General features: G+C 39.0%; 1 protein-coding gene across 1 annotated transcript; it reads right to left on the reverse strand.

Annotated features, from left to right (window-relative positions):
• Positions 1-275: 275 nt before the first annotated feature.
• On the reverse strand, positions 276-1,806 carry LOC113769087. The gene is made up of 2 exons (XM_027313569.1): positions 1,305-1,806; positions 276-391 (listed from the first exon to the last, which is right to left on the reverse strand). The coding sequence occupies exons 1-2, from the start codon at positions 1,804-1,806 to the stop codon at positions 276-278; spliced, it is 618 nt and encodes a 205-aa protein (XP_027169370.1).
• Between the last annotated feature and the right edge of the window lie 16,111 nt (positions 1,807-17,917).

Genomic DNA, 17,917 nt, shown 5'->3' on the forward strand with positions numbered 1-17,917 from the left:
ATGGAATTCAATGTAGCCATCTTTGGAAAAAAATATCAACGACAGATATATCCCTGGACAACACAACTAACACATAAACCACAGCTTGATCCATTTGCACAAATGCATTTTGATAGCTCTGCGAGTATCTATCAAGAAGTTATAACCGGCTTATCAAACAATTTCACACAGAATTTAGCTCCAGCATTCTTCCGTCGACTTACCCTTGAGGACATCCTTGAACTGGTATAATCTCTCTATACATTATTTTTATTATAAATTATCATGTAGTAAAACTAATTCACAATATATTCTCGTAGAAACTGCCCTTCAAAGTCAACAGAACAATCCAAACAAATGCCTCTCCTGCAATCATTCAGCTGCATAGACAAAGCATTCATGGTCAGGCACACTGCAGTAACAATTGTCCTAGAGAAGGATAGACAGAATTTATCATGAAAATTGATGGAATAATGAATGAGCTCTTGTTCTTGCACCAAACAGTAATGCTCGATTATCAAGTCATTATCTGTGCTGAAAATGGAAGAGAAAAATGTGCTTTGCAAGACGCAAGAATAGTACTCCGATCATACCAATTCGAAACGTCATCTCTAGTCTAATGACTTCACTTGCAAAACCTCTTTTGTTGTTAATTTTTATGCACCTAAATGTATTACTAAATTTCCTTTTTATAACTATCCTCGTGCTTTTCTTTTTATTCTCTTTATAGTTAGTTTTATGCTTCCTATCAACTTTATCATCCATTACATCGGATTTATAATTACCTCTCTATCCAACTTTATCATTATTCCGGTCTATTCTCTCTATTTTCAGTATTATAGATAGTTTATTAGGGACCTTATATCAACTTTTCTATTTTTTTTCAAAATTCACCTTACCCATAATCTTTCATTTTTTTCAATCTTTCAAAACAAAAATTAATGCAACCATATGCCTAGCAGATTAAAAAAATAACAAAGATACACCAATTATAGTGCACAATTTATTTCTTGTACAACATGACAAAATTAGCTCCAAACCACAACACCCCTATCCCTGTTCACTTATCGAAACTACAATGCTAAATAATATAACATATTTTAAAAAAATCCTCACTATAAAAAATATACATTATTCATTCATTTTAAAACCATAATTAACCAAATAATTAACAAATAGTAATTTTTTCCATCGAAATTTATCCCTTGTCATCTATGAACAAATTTTGTTTTCCAAAATTTTCCTCATTTGTGTCTTTTTTTAAAGTAATAACTTAATTTATTTCCTCAAAAAAGAGAGGCCATGGAGGGGGGCATTGACCTTACCTCGCAACAGTACAGCTGACCTAGCATTTTCTAAGGGAAGGGAGACTGATTCTATCCAGTCTAAACGCCCCTCGGGCTTTAGCAGGGAGATTTGCAAACTGATGGTAGACTCTGTCACACACGTCGTCGCAACCAACATTTGATAAACAACCAGCCACTTGATTACCTTCTCTGAAGCAATGGAAAATGCTGGTGAAAAAGGATGAAAGATGAAAGAGACTTCGAAATTCTGAATCAATACCCCAGGGGCAACGACCAACACCAATGAGTCCACTTCAGCTTGCACTCTCACATATCTGTGGGAAATACACAAGTTAACCCCAAAGAGAAGGGTCTGCGCCTCAGCTTGGATGCTAGTACAACTGCCGAAGAATGTGGAGAAAGCGAGCAAGAGCTTTCCCTCATCATCACGCAGGACTCCCCCACCCCCTGCCCTTCCAGGGTTGCCTCTTGAGCATCCATTCGTGTTTAGTTTAAACCCCCCATTGGCGGCCTCAACCATTTCACCAATCGGACCGACGCCTGCTGACGAGCAGAGGCGAGAGAAGCATAAAAGTCAGACCATGTCGTAAGGACTGAGGACCACCCTGGGAACCACAGAATGAAGAGACTCTGCACCTCGTCAAAGGCAAAACCAGAGATAGCCCTAGGGCAGTAAACTTTCCCGTTGAAGAGAACTTTGTTCCTAACCTTCCAAATATTCCAGTAAATCAAAGGAGGGATAATCAGGTGAACAAATTGCAGAAAAAAATACATTTGAGTTGGAACAAAACCACCAACTAGCCATGTTTCCCCGTACCGAAGCACACGGGCTCCAAACCCCTACAACAGAACTAAAGAATTTTCATACCGCTATAGCCAACTCGCCCCCACAACATGTATGGCCTAGAGTTTTAGCTTCTCCCTCGGTGCAACAAAAACACTTCGAAGGACCAGCGACAGCAAATTTACATACCGTAGAATCTAAAGGCAACCGGTCCCTCAGCAGCCGAAGCAGGAAGAAGGAGATTTTTCAGCGGGAGTTTGGGCTGCCAAACCCTGGAGAAGATAAATGATCGCAGCGAACGAGCCCGCACTAAATCAAATGTTGTGCTCAACGTGAAGACTCCAGATTGTGCGGGTGCCCAGACCATCAAATCATCCACTCCCGCTTCAATTTTAGGAAGAGCGAATCAACTGATCTCAGATAATATGTCACTCGCCACCCATCCCGCCAACAACTAAAAATTCCATCTGCCCTCTATGAAAAAATCTAAGACCCTGTGATCCGAAACATTGCCTAACCGCACCGACAAAGGCCCTGACCCTAACCAGTTATCAAACCAGAAATTCGAACTCTCCGAACGAACCACAAAGGTGATGTGTTGCTCAGTCAATTCCCGTACCTGAAAAATCCTACGCCACGGGGCTGAAGCCCCCACTGACGCACCCACCATACTTGGATGAGCATTGGAAACGTAGTTAGCCATCATGAAATTAGCTCAGAGAGATGAGTTCTGTCGAAACCGCCACCACAATTTCACCGAGAAAGCTTTCACCACATCTATCATAGAGCGAAAGCCTACCCCACCTTCCTGATTAGCAGCACAAAGCTCCTTCCAAGAAATCCAATGGTGCTTGGGTTCACCCCCAACAGTGCCCCAAAGAAAATTAGCAAAAAACCTCTCTACTGTAGTCAAGATGGACTTCGGGGATGCCATTGCCGCCATTAAGTGAAGAGAGATAGAGTACAGCGCATGCTTTATAAGAACAATCCGTCCACCTGGAGACAGTAATCGATTCTTCCAAAAAATGATTTTAGAATACACCTTGTTGACCAAATCCTCGAAGTAGGTCTTCTTCTGCCGCCCCACGAACAGCGGGGACCCAAGGTAGCATACAGGAAACTTCTTCTGAGGGAAGCCCGTGATGCGCTGAATTACAAACCTCCGGCTCCGGGCCATTGTCGAGTGAACCATGAAACCGCTCTTTGAAGCATTTATCCTTTGACCTGAGACACCCTCGTACCTAGCCAGCGTCTCCATTGACAACTTTAACGAGAACGCCACTGCACTAGAAAAGATATGGATGTCATATGCAAATCCCAAATGGGTAATGGGAGGACAAGCCCTAGGAACTTTGAAGCCACCAAATCCAGGATGCAAGTGAAGTTGGTTTAACAGGCGAGACAGGACCTCCGCGCCCAAAATAAACAAGGAAGAGGATAGTGGATCCCCTTGTCGGAGCCCCCGCGAAATCGAGAAAAAGCCACGTGGCACCCCATTAATAAGAATCGAAAACCAAGGGTTGGAAACCAGCTGCCAAACCATGTCTATCCACTTTTCGCCAAATCCAAATGCACGAAGGACGTTAACCAGATAGACCCAAGAGACCCTATCATAAGCCTTTGTTATATATAGTTTCAAAGTAACATTCCCCCCTATTCTTCCGTTCCATACCCATAAGCACCTCCTACACAAGTAGGAAGTTATCCGATATTTGGCGACCGCGGACGAAACCACTTTGATTAGAGGAGATAATGTGGGGCAGGAGAGTAGCCAATCTCTCAGCAACGATTCTCGACAAGACCTTATTGAGGAAGTTACACAGATTAATGGGGTGAAACTGAGCAAAGGAACTTGAATTCTGCACCTTGGAAATAAGCACAATTAACGTAGCAGTGACCCTTCACGGCAGCTCCGCTTCACAGAAGAAGCTAATCACCGCATTATAAATGTCCTGGGCAATTATTTCCCAAGTAAAGGTGAAAAATTTTCCAAAAAACCCATCAGGACTCGTAGCACTATCCCCATCCATGCTGAAGACCACACGCCGTACCTCCTCCATTGTGGGGACCTTTTCTAACATGTCATTTTCAGACGGCTGAAGGAGCTTGGGGATAATGGACGATAAATCCTAGGATGAGGTAGGCTCAGTCGAAAATATCAAATCGACTCTATATCGATGTCCTCCTCCGTTGTTAACCAATTGCCCTGCCCATCTTGAATTCGATGACTTATTGATTGCAACAGCCTCTGCTTGACAAGCGCATGGAAAAACTTAGTATTCTTATCGCCCAAAATCGAGCCAACGAACTTTTGCTTTCTGCTTCCAGAACCGCTCTTCCACCAGTAGACATCGCCGCCACTCTACGGTGACCCGCTCTAATGCCTCCTGCGTATCACCTGAGGCATCCTCCTCCATACGTCTCTCCGCGGCTAGCACAACCTCCTCAGCCTTCCGCGTGTTTGCAAAAATATTACCGAAACAATGCTTATTCCACACTTTAATATCCACCTTCAAGCGGACCAGCTTAGTACAGACTCTTTGAATAGGAAAGCCGACACACCCTTGTTGCCAGAAGGCCTTCACAACATCTCTAAAATCAGAATGAGAGGTCCACGCATTTATAAATCGGAACAGCTGTGGCTTCCCATCAACCCGTGTAGCAATAAAGAGCAAGAGGGGAGAGTGATCGGACGGATCCCTAGCTAGATGAGAAATCGAGACCACAAGACCGGCATCAAAGCATGGGTTATTGATTAAGAGTCGGTCTAGTCGCTTTCAAATTCACGCGCGACCAAAATGATTATTGCACCATGTATAAGAAGAGCCAGAAAATCTAGCGTCAAACAGTTCTGCAGAAGACATAAACTTCAAAAAATCAATTGCCTCAAACAAGTGGAAAGGTCGATCTTCTTTCTTTTCCCCCATCTCCACCACCACATTAAAATTCCCTCCCACAAGCCACGGCCCTTGAGAAGGCTTGTCCTGCAGGTACCCGCTCCACAATGCCCGTCTCTCCTCTCCCTTGCACAATGCATGGGCAAAGGAGACAGACAAAGAGGTAGGGAAAGAACTATGGCGGGCGAGGATGAAGAAATGCTGCTCCCCCTTCCCCACCAATACCAAATTAAAAGGATCATTATAAAATAACCAAATAGAACCGAAAGTATTGTATACTACGTAATCAAAATGGATCTTTTGCCGAAAAGTTTCAGCAAGCATACAGTTAGCACGAGTTTCACAAACTACCAGAAGCTGAATGTGATACTGCAGTATAAGTTTCCTAAAACACCTAAAGTGAGAAGGTTTAGACAAACCTCTTATATTCCAGAAGAGAGAGTTAATCATGAGACAAAGCATGGAAGGAATTCTGCGACTTATTTGTGGTGGATCTGAGTGTTCTATTTGACGGGACAATGGAGCGATACCCCTTCTGCTTTCTAACCATTTAGAGTGAGTCATCTTGCGCACACTGAACCTCATTCGAAATGCAGGATAGCACCATCTCAACAAAGGGTTGGCCCTGTGGGGAGAGATTGCCCGCTGTGGTAGACAGCCGCACCACACTGCCCTCATTATCTGGTGCAGTACAATGTGAGGCCACCTCCACGGCCACTTCACAAGGCGCGGCAACCCCTTCCCCAACAAGCGGCAGCTGAACCTCCTCCTCAACCAACGCTACAGCACTCTCCTCGGCAACCCCCATAGCAGGCGTGATCAACACTGCTTCAGCAAGAGACGAAGAAGGCAGTGGGCCCATCCCAACCGAAGTGGGAAGAGGTAACTGCCCAATTGTCACCTCCACTGAACCCACCACCGCAACAGCAGGAAGTGCCAAAGCAGCGGCCGTAGGATTGTCTCGCCCACTCTCCAAAGCTGGAACCCCATCTAGGCAATCAGCCTGCCCGTGCGCAGCAGCGGCAAGGAGACGTCCAGCTTGTTGCGTCAACTCATCAGAACCCACCACCCCTGCCTGCACCTCAGCCACGCCCCTGGACTCCATCTCCAACGCGCGAGACGAGGGACCACCCATAGCAAATTTTTGACAGCCGCTGTTAGCGTGACCCAAGCACCAGCAACTGGTGCAATACTAAGGCATATTCTCTGCCTGCAATAGTTGCCAGAAACCCTCACTTGAGTTCTCGACTCTGATCCACACCCGAGTTGGAAGAGGCCGGAGTAGATCGACTTCCGCACAAACGTGTGCAACGCTCGGCCTAGATAGGTTCACAGTTGCAGTGTCAAGAAATAACGGCTCCCCCACCACCTGAACAATGGAGAACATGGAGTGTTTGTTAAAAAAGTGAACCGGCAGGCCTGGAAGGGAAAATCAAACCGGAACCTGTGACGACTCTCTGTTCACGTGGAAAGATGCAGACCACTTGAAGACTCTCATGGGAAACTTATCCATGTACCAGATACCTCTCAACCAGAGGCAGTGAAAGTCAGATTCTGATGAGCAACGAATGAGAACATGATGCGCATCCATGTGGCCTACCGTGCATGTGTCCTTCAAGTCCAAGGAGCAAACAAATTTCCTGATGTCCTCCAGTTTTGGGCGACCCCGAGAGAATTTGCCAACTAGAGAAAGTCTAAAAGGTGACGCAAGCTTGGAGATATCCTCCACCGAGAAGATAGGGGATGGTGGAGCTGACATAAACAATTGAGCAAAGGACCTCTGTTCCATAGGTGGAGAAAGGTGCCCTTCCGTCGACGATCGAAGGGCAGCCATCGGCACCGTTAGAGCTCGAAAACCCTAGGAGAAACCCGGATCCATAGAGAGAAAGTCGGACGTTTATTCCCTCATTCTATAAACAAATTCACTTGCATTTTATTATCCACAGATGCATGTCTATTTGCGTCTATCACTTAATATTTTCCTGTCTTCCATATAATGGTAGACACATTTATGTCATTTTCAGGAATCTATCAGAACAGATTTCTTCGTCACTTTCTATGCATGATCCCAACCACTAAAATATAAAAAAATCTAATACTAAATACATCACATATAACATTTCAACATTAGTCACGCACATGCTCAAAACCAAACCTTTTCTTTACAATACTCCACCAAACACATTCTTTCTTTCTCTATAAATATCCATCCAAGCACATTCTTTCCTCAATACCAAAATACAACCCAGTAACTAACACAAACTATACCACCGTAACAACTTCCGTTCTCATCCGCAATACCAAAAAAATCAATGGAACCACCCATGTTCATACACTGGCAAGTTGATCATGAAGAGATTTCATTTGCACTCAAAAAAACAACCTATTACCTTGTTGATCAGAATGGTCATGCAACTGCTACTGTAATAGCAACATCATAGCACAATTTATGTCCAACTTATGAAATAGTTCCATGGCTCCAAGAAAGCATAATCTACAGATTATATCAACGACCTATAGAGCTTTGGACACACGATGCACATATCAGTAGCTGGTTTGCCTCTTTTATACAACCATATCCTCCAGTTCATCTTCATTCAGGTACAATTCCTATTTAGAACAAAAAAAATGTCTATGTACATCGAACTTACTTCCTAAATAACTACTCATTTCTTTCCCATTGTAGTTTCTCCAATCAATGCATTCTTGATGTAATATGAAGGACCAGAAACAAATACATTGGTACTAAATTTACAAAATTGCTCTAATAAATACTCCTTCCGTCCCACTTTGATAGTCTTGATTTTTTTTCACACAGTTTAAGAAAAAGTAGTTAACTTTGTTGGAATAATCAATGTAGGTAGCTATTTTCCTAAAATACTATCACATTAATTAGAGTACAACTTTATGGAAACTTGAATTGATAGTAAAAAAAGAATCAACTCTCATTAAATGTGGTGGTTTATAGTAACAACAACTTACATTGAATAAGGGTATTTTAAAAAAATTAAAATACAACTACATTCTTCAATTGGAAAGTGGACTACAATTTGGGACAGACGAAAAAGGAAAACAGGACTATCAAAGTGGGACGGAGGGAGTATAATTTTTTTCCAAAACTTAAATAACGTATATTTATATCTAAATTGTAGGTCATCCCACCAAAATTCATGCATTATCTGCAGCCACACGTAAGAAGAACAGCGATACTTAAAGTTGGAAATAAAATATAGTTTCTAAAACTAGATGAAAATCCTCAAAACTCTGGTTGGAAAAAATTCATCGAAGATCACAATCTACAACCAAATTCCTTGCTTCATTTGTGGCACATTGGAGTCATGACAGTTAGAGTTCAAATTTTCAATCCAGACCATTGCACAAGTTTCTACAAATGGAATATCCTCCCTATTGAACCACATATGCACAAGGAATACGGTAAAACAAATATTAATACACTATATCCTCATATATAAACAATGCAACTTCCTATTTATCTACTTAAAAATTAAAGGCATTTTTTCTACAAGAGAAACTTTCCTCACAAAGTTCGCATTTTATGTAGTAATCACAACCATAGATATGGAAATCTTGGTAAGGCAAAATTTTTGAACTTATATTAACCCATGTAAATACAAAAATTAAATAACTTTCCTTGAATCATCTATTTTATTTTGCAGGAGCTGCATCCCGAAGACACTGCTCATATATTCCCAAACAAAAACAACATAATCATCTTTTACTGTCAACACAAATATTGGAACATCAAAGTTGAAGATAATCTTTTAACCTATGGGTGGAAAAAAATGTTGCGATACCATATTATTAGACCAGGCTATATTCTCATAATTTCCCATTTAGGAATCAACAAATATCGAATGCACATATTCGATGATGACCTTGTAGAAGTTCCTCCAATATAAAATAGCTATGAAAAATTACAATTTTGCTGCTCATTGCTTTTCTCATATTCTGCTACTCTATAGCACATACATACTAAATCTTTATTCAACATTGAACAATATTTTATATAATTACCTACCAAGAATACTTTCCAATTATCCTCATTTAATCGGAAACAGCTTCCTCTCAATTATTTTACACATTATAAAATAATTTCTTACATCAATACTTATAAAACAAAACACACTATTAACATGGGTCACATATCTGCGCAGGGCCTCTCTACTAGTACACTATAAATGCTGAAACAGTATTGTACACTTCATGAAATTTTTCTTTTTATTCTTTAACTAAATATATAGAGCTTCTTCAGAGTAAACATATAATATTGAGATTTTCATTTCAAATAGTTCAAACCTCATTAATAAGCCATTACTGGAATAGTTTTTCTCAAATGCTTAGTGGATCCAACAAAAAAAGAAGAAGAAGTATCAACCATTAGTGTATTTCTGTTGCCTTCCTTTTTTTTCTATTGTGAAAGGCACGGCATCCAACTCTTATGAATCAGAATCTTCATCTTGGATGATGCTAATAACGCCTTTAGGAATATATATATATATAGCAGAGAGATGGGACCTATATACCAAGCTATCTTTGAAAAGTAGTTTCAAAGATATGTGATACCTCTTATATATATAGTGAATTCATTTGTCTTTAGAAGTAGTACCCTTTTATTAATATTAATAGACACCATTTTTATGAATAGGCACCTTTTTACTTAGATATGTCTCCGTAAAATTCAATTAACAAAAACTGGTAACGAAATTTAAAATTATTATTTCAAAATTTTCACATTGGAAGACCCAAGACCCAAGTGACCTTCTTTGCCTATTGAACATAATGTAATCTAATGGTCAATATAAGACAAATGCCTATCAAGTTCAGGAATTTCCATCCAAAATTTTCTGCCATTCAAATTCGATTGAATTGGTGCTAAGATTAATTTATGTATTTTCATCTTCTACACACTCTTCAATGTGGCATTTTAATCGACACATAAACTAACTATACTTCCTATGTCTGTCTAACATCACTGCATTAGTATAATTTAGCTTCAACCATGTAACAAAAATTCTTTACCTTTGTGGATTCAGTTAAGTTCTTCTTAGAAACCTCTCTCTTATTTAATTGAGTTCCATTCAAGCCCAAGTAGCATAGAGCTTCCACTGGTAACTTTGACTTAAATAGTTAGTCACAGTTATCATAGCAATTGGAATTTGAAATAAACATTTATTTCTTTTGATTATATTGTTGGAAAAAATTCTAGTCTCTCCAGAGAATCATTCCCTCCCTATATATATATATATATATATTCTTTTGATGATGTAATTGATTTACATTTTACATTTTTTATTTAATATAATCAAGGGTCCAAAACACTTATTTTATCATCCAACAGTGAATTGATATCTAAAAAGGATTATAGAATTTCCCTAACTTTCACATGAATTTTAAGCTGCTCAAACATGAAAATCTCCAAAAAGTCTTTAGACAAATTTCGGAAGAGTAGGAGGAGAAACCCTTTTTTACCTCCCATCCCTTTTCGCAATATTTTCAAACCCAATTGCAAAATCTAGAATGCGAACCTTGCAATCTTCGTATTCCTAGTGGCCAGATTCAAAATTCAAAACAATCTAGTAGTAGAAAAACTCTAAAAGTCCTCTTTGGCCGTCAAGTCAACGCCAATGGTTGGAAGAGCGGGAGAAGGACAGGCACTATGGCAGTAATCTACATTAGAGTGACAAGCATGAGGCTGTAGTAAAATCACCGAACCATACTTCTTGTCCATTGGCCTTTCCACTACTTGCATAAAAAGGCACAAAGAAAATTAAATGAAAAATGTAAATCAGGGTTTGGACTAAACAAATTGTGTAACATTGTGTAAGGTTCTTGAGTAAAGGGTTATGTCCTATATTGATTCGAGAGATGAAGAAACAGCGATTAATATGTAAATAAAGACCTTAAACCTAATAGTTTAAGTTTTTGGATCAGAGTTGGGTTCCTGACTTATATATTGGACTCTTTGGTGAACTCTCTCGAGATGTTTCTCCCGAACACATTATATGGACTAATTATACATATATGAAAGATATATATGGACTAATTATATACATTACATCGAGCATTTGACTGGATATTCTTTTGCTGTAAAGTTTAATTTGGAGGATTAATTTAACCTAATAAATATGTTAAACCAAATTAATTCTATGTTTTCATGGAGTTACTCTTACTTTTTTTTCTTTCTTTTTTACTACTTGTAAAGTTTTTTTTTTTCATAAGATCAAAATCAACACATAGTTGGAAAAAAAAAAGACATATCTGAAAGTTCTTTTGTTTTTTGGAGGTTTTCGTTATACTCACATTCATTGACAGACAAAAGGCTAAGAATAACAAAATTGGCTGTGTTTTTGCAAGACCAAGACCACTAATGTTAGAGAGGAATTAGAACAAAGATATGAACAGATAGATTTGCAAGACCAAGGACCACTAACATAGAGCAGCATTGCGATTGTAAAATGCGAAATAGTCATTCACAGTTATGGCAACTGGAATCTGAAATAATCATTTATTTCTAGTTGAAATGAAAATTCAACATAATATTGATTGTGTTTTTAAATTGACATGAATTCTACGTCAACCAAGAAAAACATTAGGACATGCATGATGACAAGCAAAAATAGTATCGTAGCAAGCAAAAGGCTTAGTGAAAAGACAGCACCATGCGTCGTGTCCAATGACCTTTCCACGAACACAATGGTCAATGTCTATCTTTCTTCCTCCAGCTCCATCAAGCTTGCTGCTCAAGAGATCACGACTCTAGAACCGTTTGGATGAGTTGTTTCTGAGTGTTTTTAAAAAAATTTTATTGTAGCAGAGTTTTTAGAATATATTTTAAAATATTTTTAAAAAATATTTTGAAATATTTAAGAGTAATAGAGTTTTCAAAATATATTTTGAGATATTTTTTAAACATTAAAAAAATTAGACTACTTTTTAGAGTACTTTTTGTCGCGCCCCACTTTTTGATGTGGTGTGAAAGTAGTGTGTGGAATATGTATGTGAATGTGTGTGAAAATGAAAATAAAAGGCCGTGGGACTTGAAAATGCGACGATTTGGCCAAATAGAGTTCAAAAAGGATTTTTTGTATGGAAAATGGAGTCGCCACTTGGTATAGAGTTAGGGTGTACCAAGTCATCCAAAAATGAATTTTTTGAAAGCAAAGTAAACAAACCCCTTTTTTAAGAACTTTTAGGTCTACGTAACTAAAGAAAGGGATCGGGGGTCACATTTGATAAGGGAGAAGGCAAAGGCAAAGCCTAAGGCACTCCCTTACCCTAGCCAAAGTTAGTTGTGTGACTTGGCCCTTCTTTTCCCAATTTTTCTACCCAAAGTATGTGTTGCATGTCGGATATGACTAATGTATATGAAAAAAATGCAATCCTAAATCTAAAATGTCTCTTACGAGGCTTTTGGTCCCAACCACATGAGTTGTGGTGGCCAATAAGGAAAGTCCTCATAGAGGTCACGAGTGATGCAAATGAAGACTCAAGCATGAGTGTAAGTGTGCAAATGTAAGAAAAGTGCAAGTGTGCAAATGTAGAAAAAGTGCATGTGTGCCAATTGAGAAAATAAAGGTGTTTGTGTGCTAGTGGATGAAAATATAATGGTAGATACATATCAGTGCAATTGGGTGCAATTTGTGAGGTGGAAAGTAAATGACAAAAGAAGAAAAATGTGCAAACATGGCATGTGGATAAAAAAGTGAGGAAGTGATATGATAAGAATGAAGGTGCATGAACCTAGAGGAGTGCATCAAGTCGGGTACGGGAATGACTCCTAATTTCATGACTTTAATTTTCCCTTTGATTAGAAGGAAGAACTAGCGTGCTAAGACTATTTTGTAGCCACACTCGCTCGTTTCCCTTATCTAAAGGGGACTCTCAAGCAAATGTACCCTATAACTAGCATGGAGATGCAACAAGCCTAGAATGAAAGGGAAAGGGTTGGAGGGGCATGCCAAAGCTAGAAAACTAAGAAAAATGCATGAAATGTGATGAAACATGCAAGTATGTACTAGCGAGAGAAATCCCTAAGGGTCTAGCTTTGGACTAGCCCATATCTATGAATTCCTACTAGCGTTGGACTAGTGGAAAACGGGACAATGAGCCACAACTAGCGTTGGACTAGTGTGGTGACGTGCATTCATCCATCATATTCATCTATGACTATAGAAAGCAAGTAGACATGCCAATCACATATAAACACATAGCACATAACACTTAGCATGCTCGACTAGATGCAAGAGCCTAATAAAGCAAATTAACACGTAGCAACAAAAGCAAGCAATCAAGCTAATGAACCTATTACATTTGCTAACTAAAACAAAAGGGGAAGGGGAAGAATGGACAAAATTGCTCTCCAAGCCCTATCTATTACAAGCCAAGAGGTGTACACATACCCCATAAAAGGATAACTTGATAAAAGCAAAAGTAAATGAAAGGAATTAAGAAAAGGCAAGGAAAGCAAAGTAGACATGCAATTCTCACTTAGCACGTTGAATCACATAGGGTCAAATAAGGTCAAAATAAGAGATAGAGTGTACCTCCCTTGAATCGATGCCCTAACGAAGTGAAATTACTAATTTACCCTCCAAAACAATAAATGGGTTAAGGTACCACTTTAATTAATAACTAAGTAACATGAGACAAAAATTAAATATAAAGATAAAAATCAAACACGAAATAAAAATTAATCACAACGGAAAATACGTAATAAATCATGTATGTTAAAGGAATTAAAGCAAACAAAAACCTAATTGGAATAATCGAAAAATTCTAAAACGAGGTACTAACATTGGTGACTCGAAGTGGAATTTGCCAAATCAAACGCTAAATTTATAAGAGAGGAGATGAGACTTGTTTATTTGAATTAAACGATAAAATAGCCAAAACTTTGATCAACAGAAATCAACATTATAAATTCTAAGGGAAAAAACTATTAAAACTTTCCCTAATTCAACCTAAATTCACTAAAATCTGTCCATAATCACAATGAAGATACATCAAAGCAAGAAAAACATTTTTGAAGGACAAAATTGATCAACTTTTCCAAATTTTAGGCCATAACAAAATTAAGCAAGACTTAAAGGGTCAAAATGCAATTTTTCTTGGCCATTTTTCATGCAAGAGCATGTAACCCACGTAGGAAGCTTGTTTCTGCAATATTTCTGTTGTGCTTCATCAACCGAAACCAAACTCAAGCACACAGCAAATCCAGATACACAGCTTTAAACTAAGCAGTAAACTACATCATTACCATCATCCAAGCAGGCAGAAAAATTAGAAACATCCCATGCAAAATTCCGGGCAAGTATGCAAACATTTGAAGAACTAAACTGCTGCAACTTTTCTTAGTTTCACCTTCCAAGACCAAATTCATATTCAAACATATGCATTAACCAAAGTTTTCTTGATCTAACATCCAAACTTTGAACTAAACAAACAAGACATGAATTTGATATCCCAACAAGCAAAGACGTGGGAAGGAACTCAAGCATGGAAAGAACTGGTGCAAAATTCTGGAAAAACACTCATGTAAAAAATTGGCAACCTGAAATTTATTTTCCAGCAAGCATTCTTTCGGCCACTTTTCCATTTCAGCCCCCAAAATGCAAGCCCAACACCCCTTATCTGATTCCTTTTACCAACATAGAAGTCGACCAGCAAACTGGATAGCCGAAACTTTGATGAGCAAGTGCAGGTAAGAAAACAGCAAAGGGAATGCGCGAGCTATCTTTTTTTTTTCCTGTTCTGCTGCAAATTTTGCAGCTTCAACTTATTGTCATTTAACATGCCTAAGCATGATCATCTAACCCCCATAAACTGAATGAAAAAGCAGGGCATGAAATGCAGCAAAAGAGAAGGTGAAACTTACGGTACTCTAAGGAAGAGGGAAAAGGGCTGCGCACGCCGCTGCAACAGGACCAAGAGCTTCAAGCGTGGCTTGTTGCAGCAGGTTTGTATGCGCAGAATTAAGCACAATGCAAACTGAATCCAGGCCACAGGACTATCAAACATTTCTCCTATTTTTTCAACGTAAAACTTTGGATTTGAAACACAGAGTTCAGGAAGGGAAAGCGTGCAAAACTGGAAATAAGATTTCTGCAATTTTCTTGCTGCAACTTTGCAGCTTATTGGCAAACCAGAAAATCCAAAACAAAACTCTTGAGCAATATCTATAAAGCTTCCCAGAGAGGTAAGAAAGTTGCTACTTGAGCAAATGGAAAACTGGGACAAAGGTTTGCGGCAGCAGGCATAACAAAAGGCAGGCGTCAAACGCAGCAGGCAATGGTGAGGATTTTTAGCAACTCTTCATACCAGAAATCAGAAGATGATCTAATGCATTTAAAATGCAAGCACATGAAATCAGGGAGAGGGGAGACATCTAATGAGTTTTCGAACCCTGGCTCCCTACTTCTTGTCATGTAAACATCAGCTAACATATTCCCCTTCCCATAGGAAACCCATGAAACCCGTGCTAATACCACTAAAACTCAGGTAAAATACCATACATTTCCACGGCAAGCATTTTTGCCACCAAATGGCAATCTAGGAGCAGATTACCGAATAAAACTTGGGCTGTAAACAGGCATTAACATTCTTTAGATGCAAACCAGTAGCAAAAGGACACAGCTTTGGATGGTAGAATACAGCAAAAAGCAAGGAAACAGCGAGAAAGGAACATCAAAACAGTATCGCTCAAAGCTTCATGCCCTCTTCCTAGGTCTGCTAGTTCATACGCTTAAAAATCAGCCATAAGCACCAAACAAAAACACCTTAAATTCATCATAGAGCCCAAACTACCATCCCTGACACTCAGGTCTAACCCCATGCATTCCTCAACCGTAAACCAAACAGGAACAATAGAAAAATCCAAACTTGCATGAGTTCATGACTGAAATACCTCGGTGAAGATCTGCATGTGATGATGGAGTCAGCGACAGTAGCACGAGAGCAGCAACAGCAACGGCAGCGCCACCAACTTCCTCCTGCCCGAAGCTTCTCTCTTCTAGTTTTTCATTTTTTTGTCCAGATTTCCCAGGTCTTCAACTCAGCCCCGCCGTTTCCTTTCCTCAGCTCTTTTCTTGCCTAGCCGAAACCTCTTTTTCGGTTCAGCCTCCTTTTCTTCTCACCCTAGCTACGACTCCTCCTTATTCTCCCTCCCTATCTCTCTCATTTTCTGGTTTCCCTCTGTCTGGTTTTTCTTCACTCAACCCCTCTCTTTTGCTCTCTCCTCAATCCACAGCCGCCAACTTTCTTGCTCAACCAGCCGTTCTCTCCAAAAACCCTCCTCGTCGGCTGTGTTTTCTTGTTCTATTTATACCAGAAACATGCTCTCAAACCCTCACCTGAAAGGTGAGGATGAGAGGGGAGGCTTTACTGGGCATCTTAGAGCCCTCCGATGGCCTGTGCGACTGTCCTTGCAAGCTGCGTTTCCGCAGCTTGCATGTAAAATCTATTTTTTTTAAAATGTTAATTTAACAAAAATGATAATAAAATTAAGTAAAAAAACCAACAATTTAATTAACATCGGAGAAAAATAAATAAACTAGAAATAATAAACAGCAAAGTTGCAATTTTTCATTTTTTCTTTTCTTTTTTCTTCATTTTTCACCTTTTTTTTTAAATAGCTCAAACCCGCTATCGGGTTTCCCCCTTTTTTTTCATTTTTCATATTTTCCCCCAAAAAAAACATTGAATTTAAATCAAAACAACTAAAGCATAATTTTTGAATGCTTTTTCCTTTTTTTCGAGAAATTCTATGCTAAAACATAAAAAATAAAATAATAAAATAAAAACTAAAAACTAAAAAAGTGAATAAATCTAGCACGACAAATAAAAACTAAAAAAATAAATAGTAAATGAAATTACACTAAAATTTGGTGTCTACTGTTTGCCCCTCTTTATCTGAGTTTTGGAAAAACTTGAGACAAAGAAATAGACACCAAATACTCACCAGTGTTATTTGGCTGCAGCTACTCGAATGGCTGTCATTATTGAAACGAGGACTGACCCGAATAAACTTAAAATCATGGAACTGACCCGAATAAACTTAAAATCATGGAACTGACCCGAATAAACTTAAAATCATGGGACTGACCCGAATAAAATTTGAAATCATGGGACTGACCCGAATAAGATTTAAAATCATGGGACTGACCCGAATAAAATTTAAAATCATAGGACTGACCCGAATAAACTTAAAATCATGGGACTGACCCGAATAAAATTTGAAATCATGGGACTGACCCGAATAAGATTTAAAATCATGGGACTGACCCGAATAAACTTAAAATCATGGGACTGACCCGAATAAAAATTCAAATCATGGGACTGATCCGAATAAACTTAAATCATGGCATGCCAATATAATTACCTGAAAAAGTGCTCAAAACTTTGCCCTAGTAGAGGTTAAGTCTTTGCATCTGAGCCTATAGTTGGTTCTGCATTGCTATGTTGTTGCACCTTTTGAGCAAATTTGCTTGCGACATTTTCGATCCATCTTTGTTCACTAGGGAACTCCTTTCCGATACTTGCCCCAGTGCGAAGTGTGACTGTTTTCATGCGTTAAATTTTTTCTGCAAAAAAGAAAGGACAAAGAAAAGTGCCACCATCATTTGAGTCGTTTGCCCTTGAGAATCGTGTAAACATGAGTCATTTGATGCCTTCGCCAACTTTTGCTGTAGCATCTGACTTAGTTGGATTTTTCACTTCCAAACATCTTTGCTTTTCCCAAACTGACCGGGTACGCCTTTTGCCATATTGTGAAGCTTGCGTAACTGGCTTTGTTGAACCTTAACCCTTTTCGAGAGATGACTGAATCCAAATATGTTTCGAATAAACCACGGGGATTGTTATTTACCAAAATTCAATGACCAAGAATGATGTATGTAAGGTAACCTCACATGTCATGCAGGAATGAACATGAA

Source organism: Coffea eugenioides, chromosome 4, assembly GCF_003713205.1.
Source record: "Coffea eugenioides isolate CCC68of chromosome 4, Ceug_1.0, whole genome shotgun sequence".
Taxonomy (NCBI): domain Eukaryota; kingdom Viridiplantae; phylum Streptophyta; class Magnoliopsida; order Gentianales; family Rubiaceae; genus Coffea; species Coffea eugenioides.

Bases quoted from the DNA above. Each gene is read 5' to 3' on its own strand.
- LOC113769087 (XM_027313569.1), bottom strand. From the start codon at position 1,806: ATGGTTGAGGCCGCCAATGGGGGGTTTAAACTAAACACGAATGGATGC. The intron at 392-1,304 runs GTAAGGTCAATG...TTGTTACTGCAG, and splicing joins GTCAGCTGTACTGTTGCGAG to TGTGCCTGACCATGAATGCT.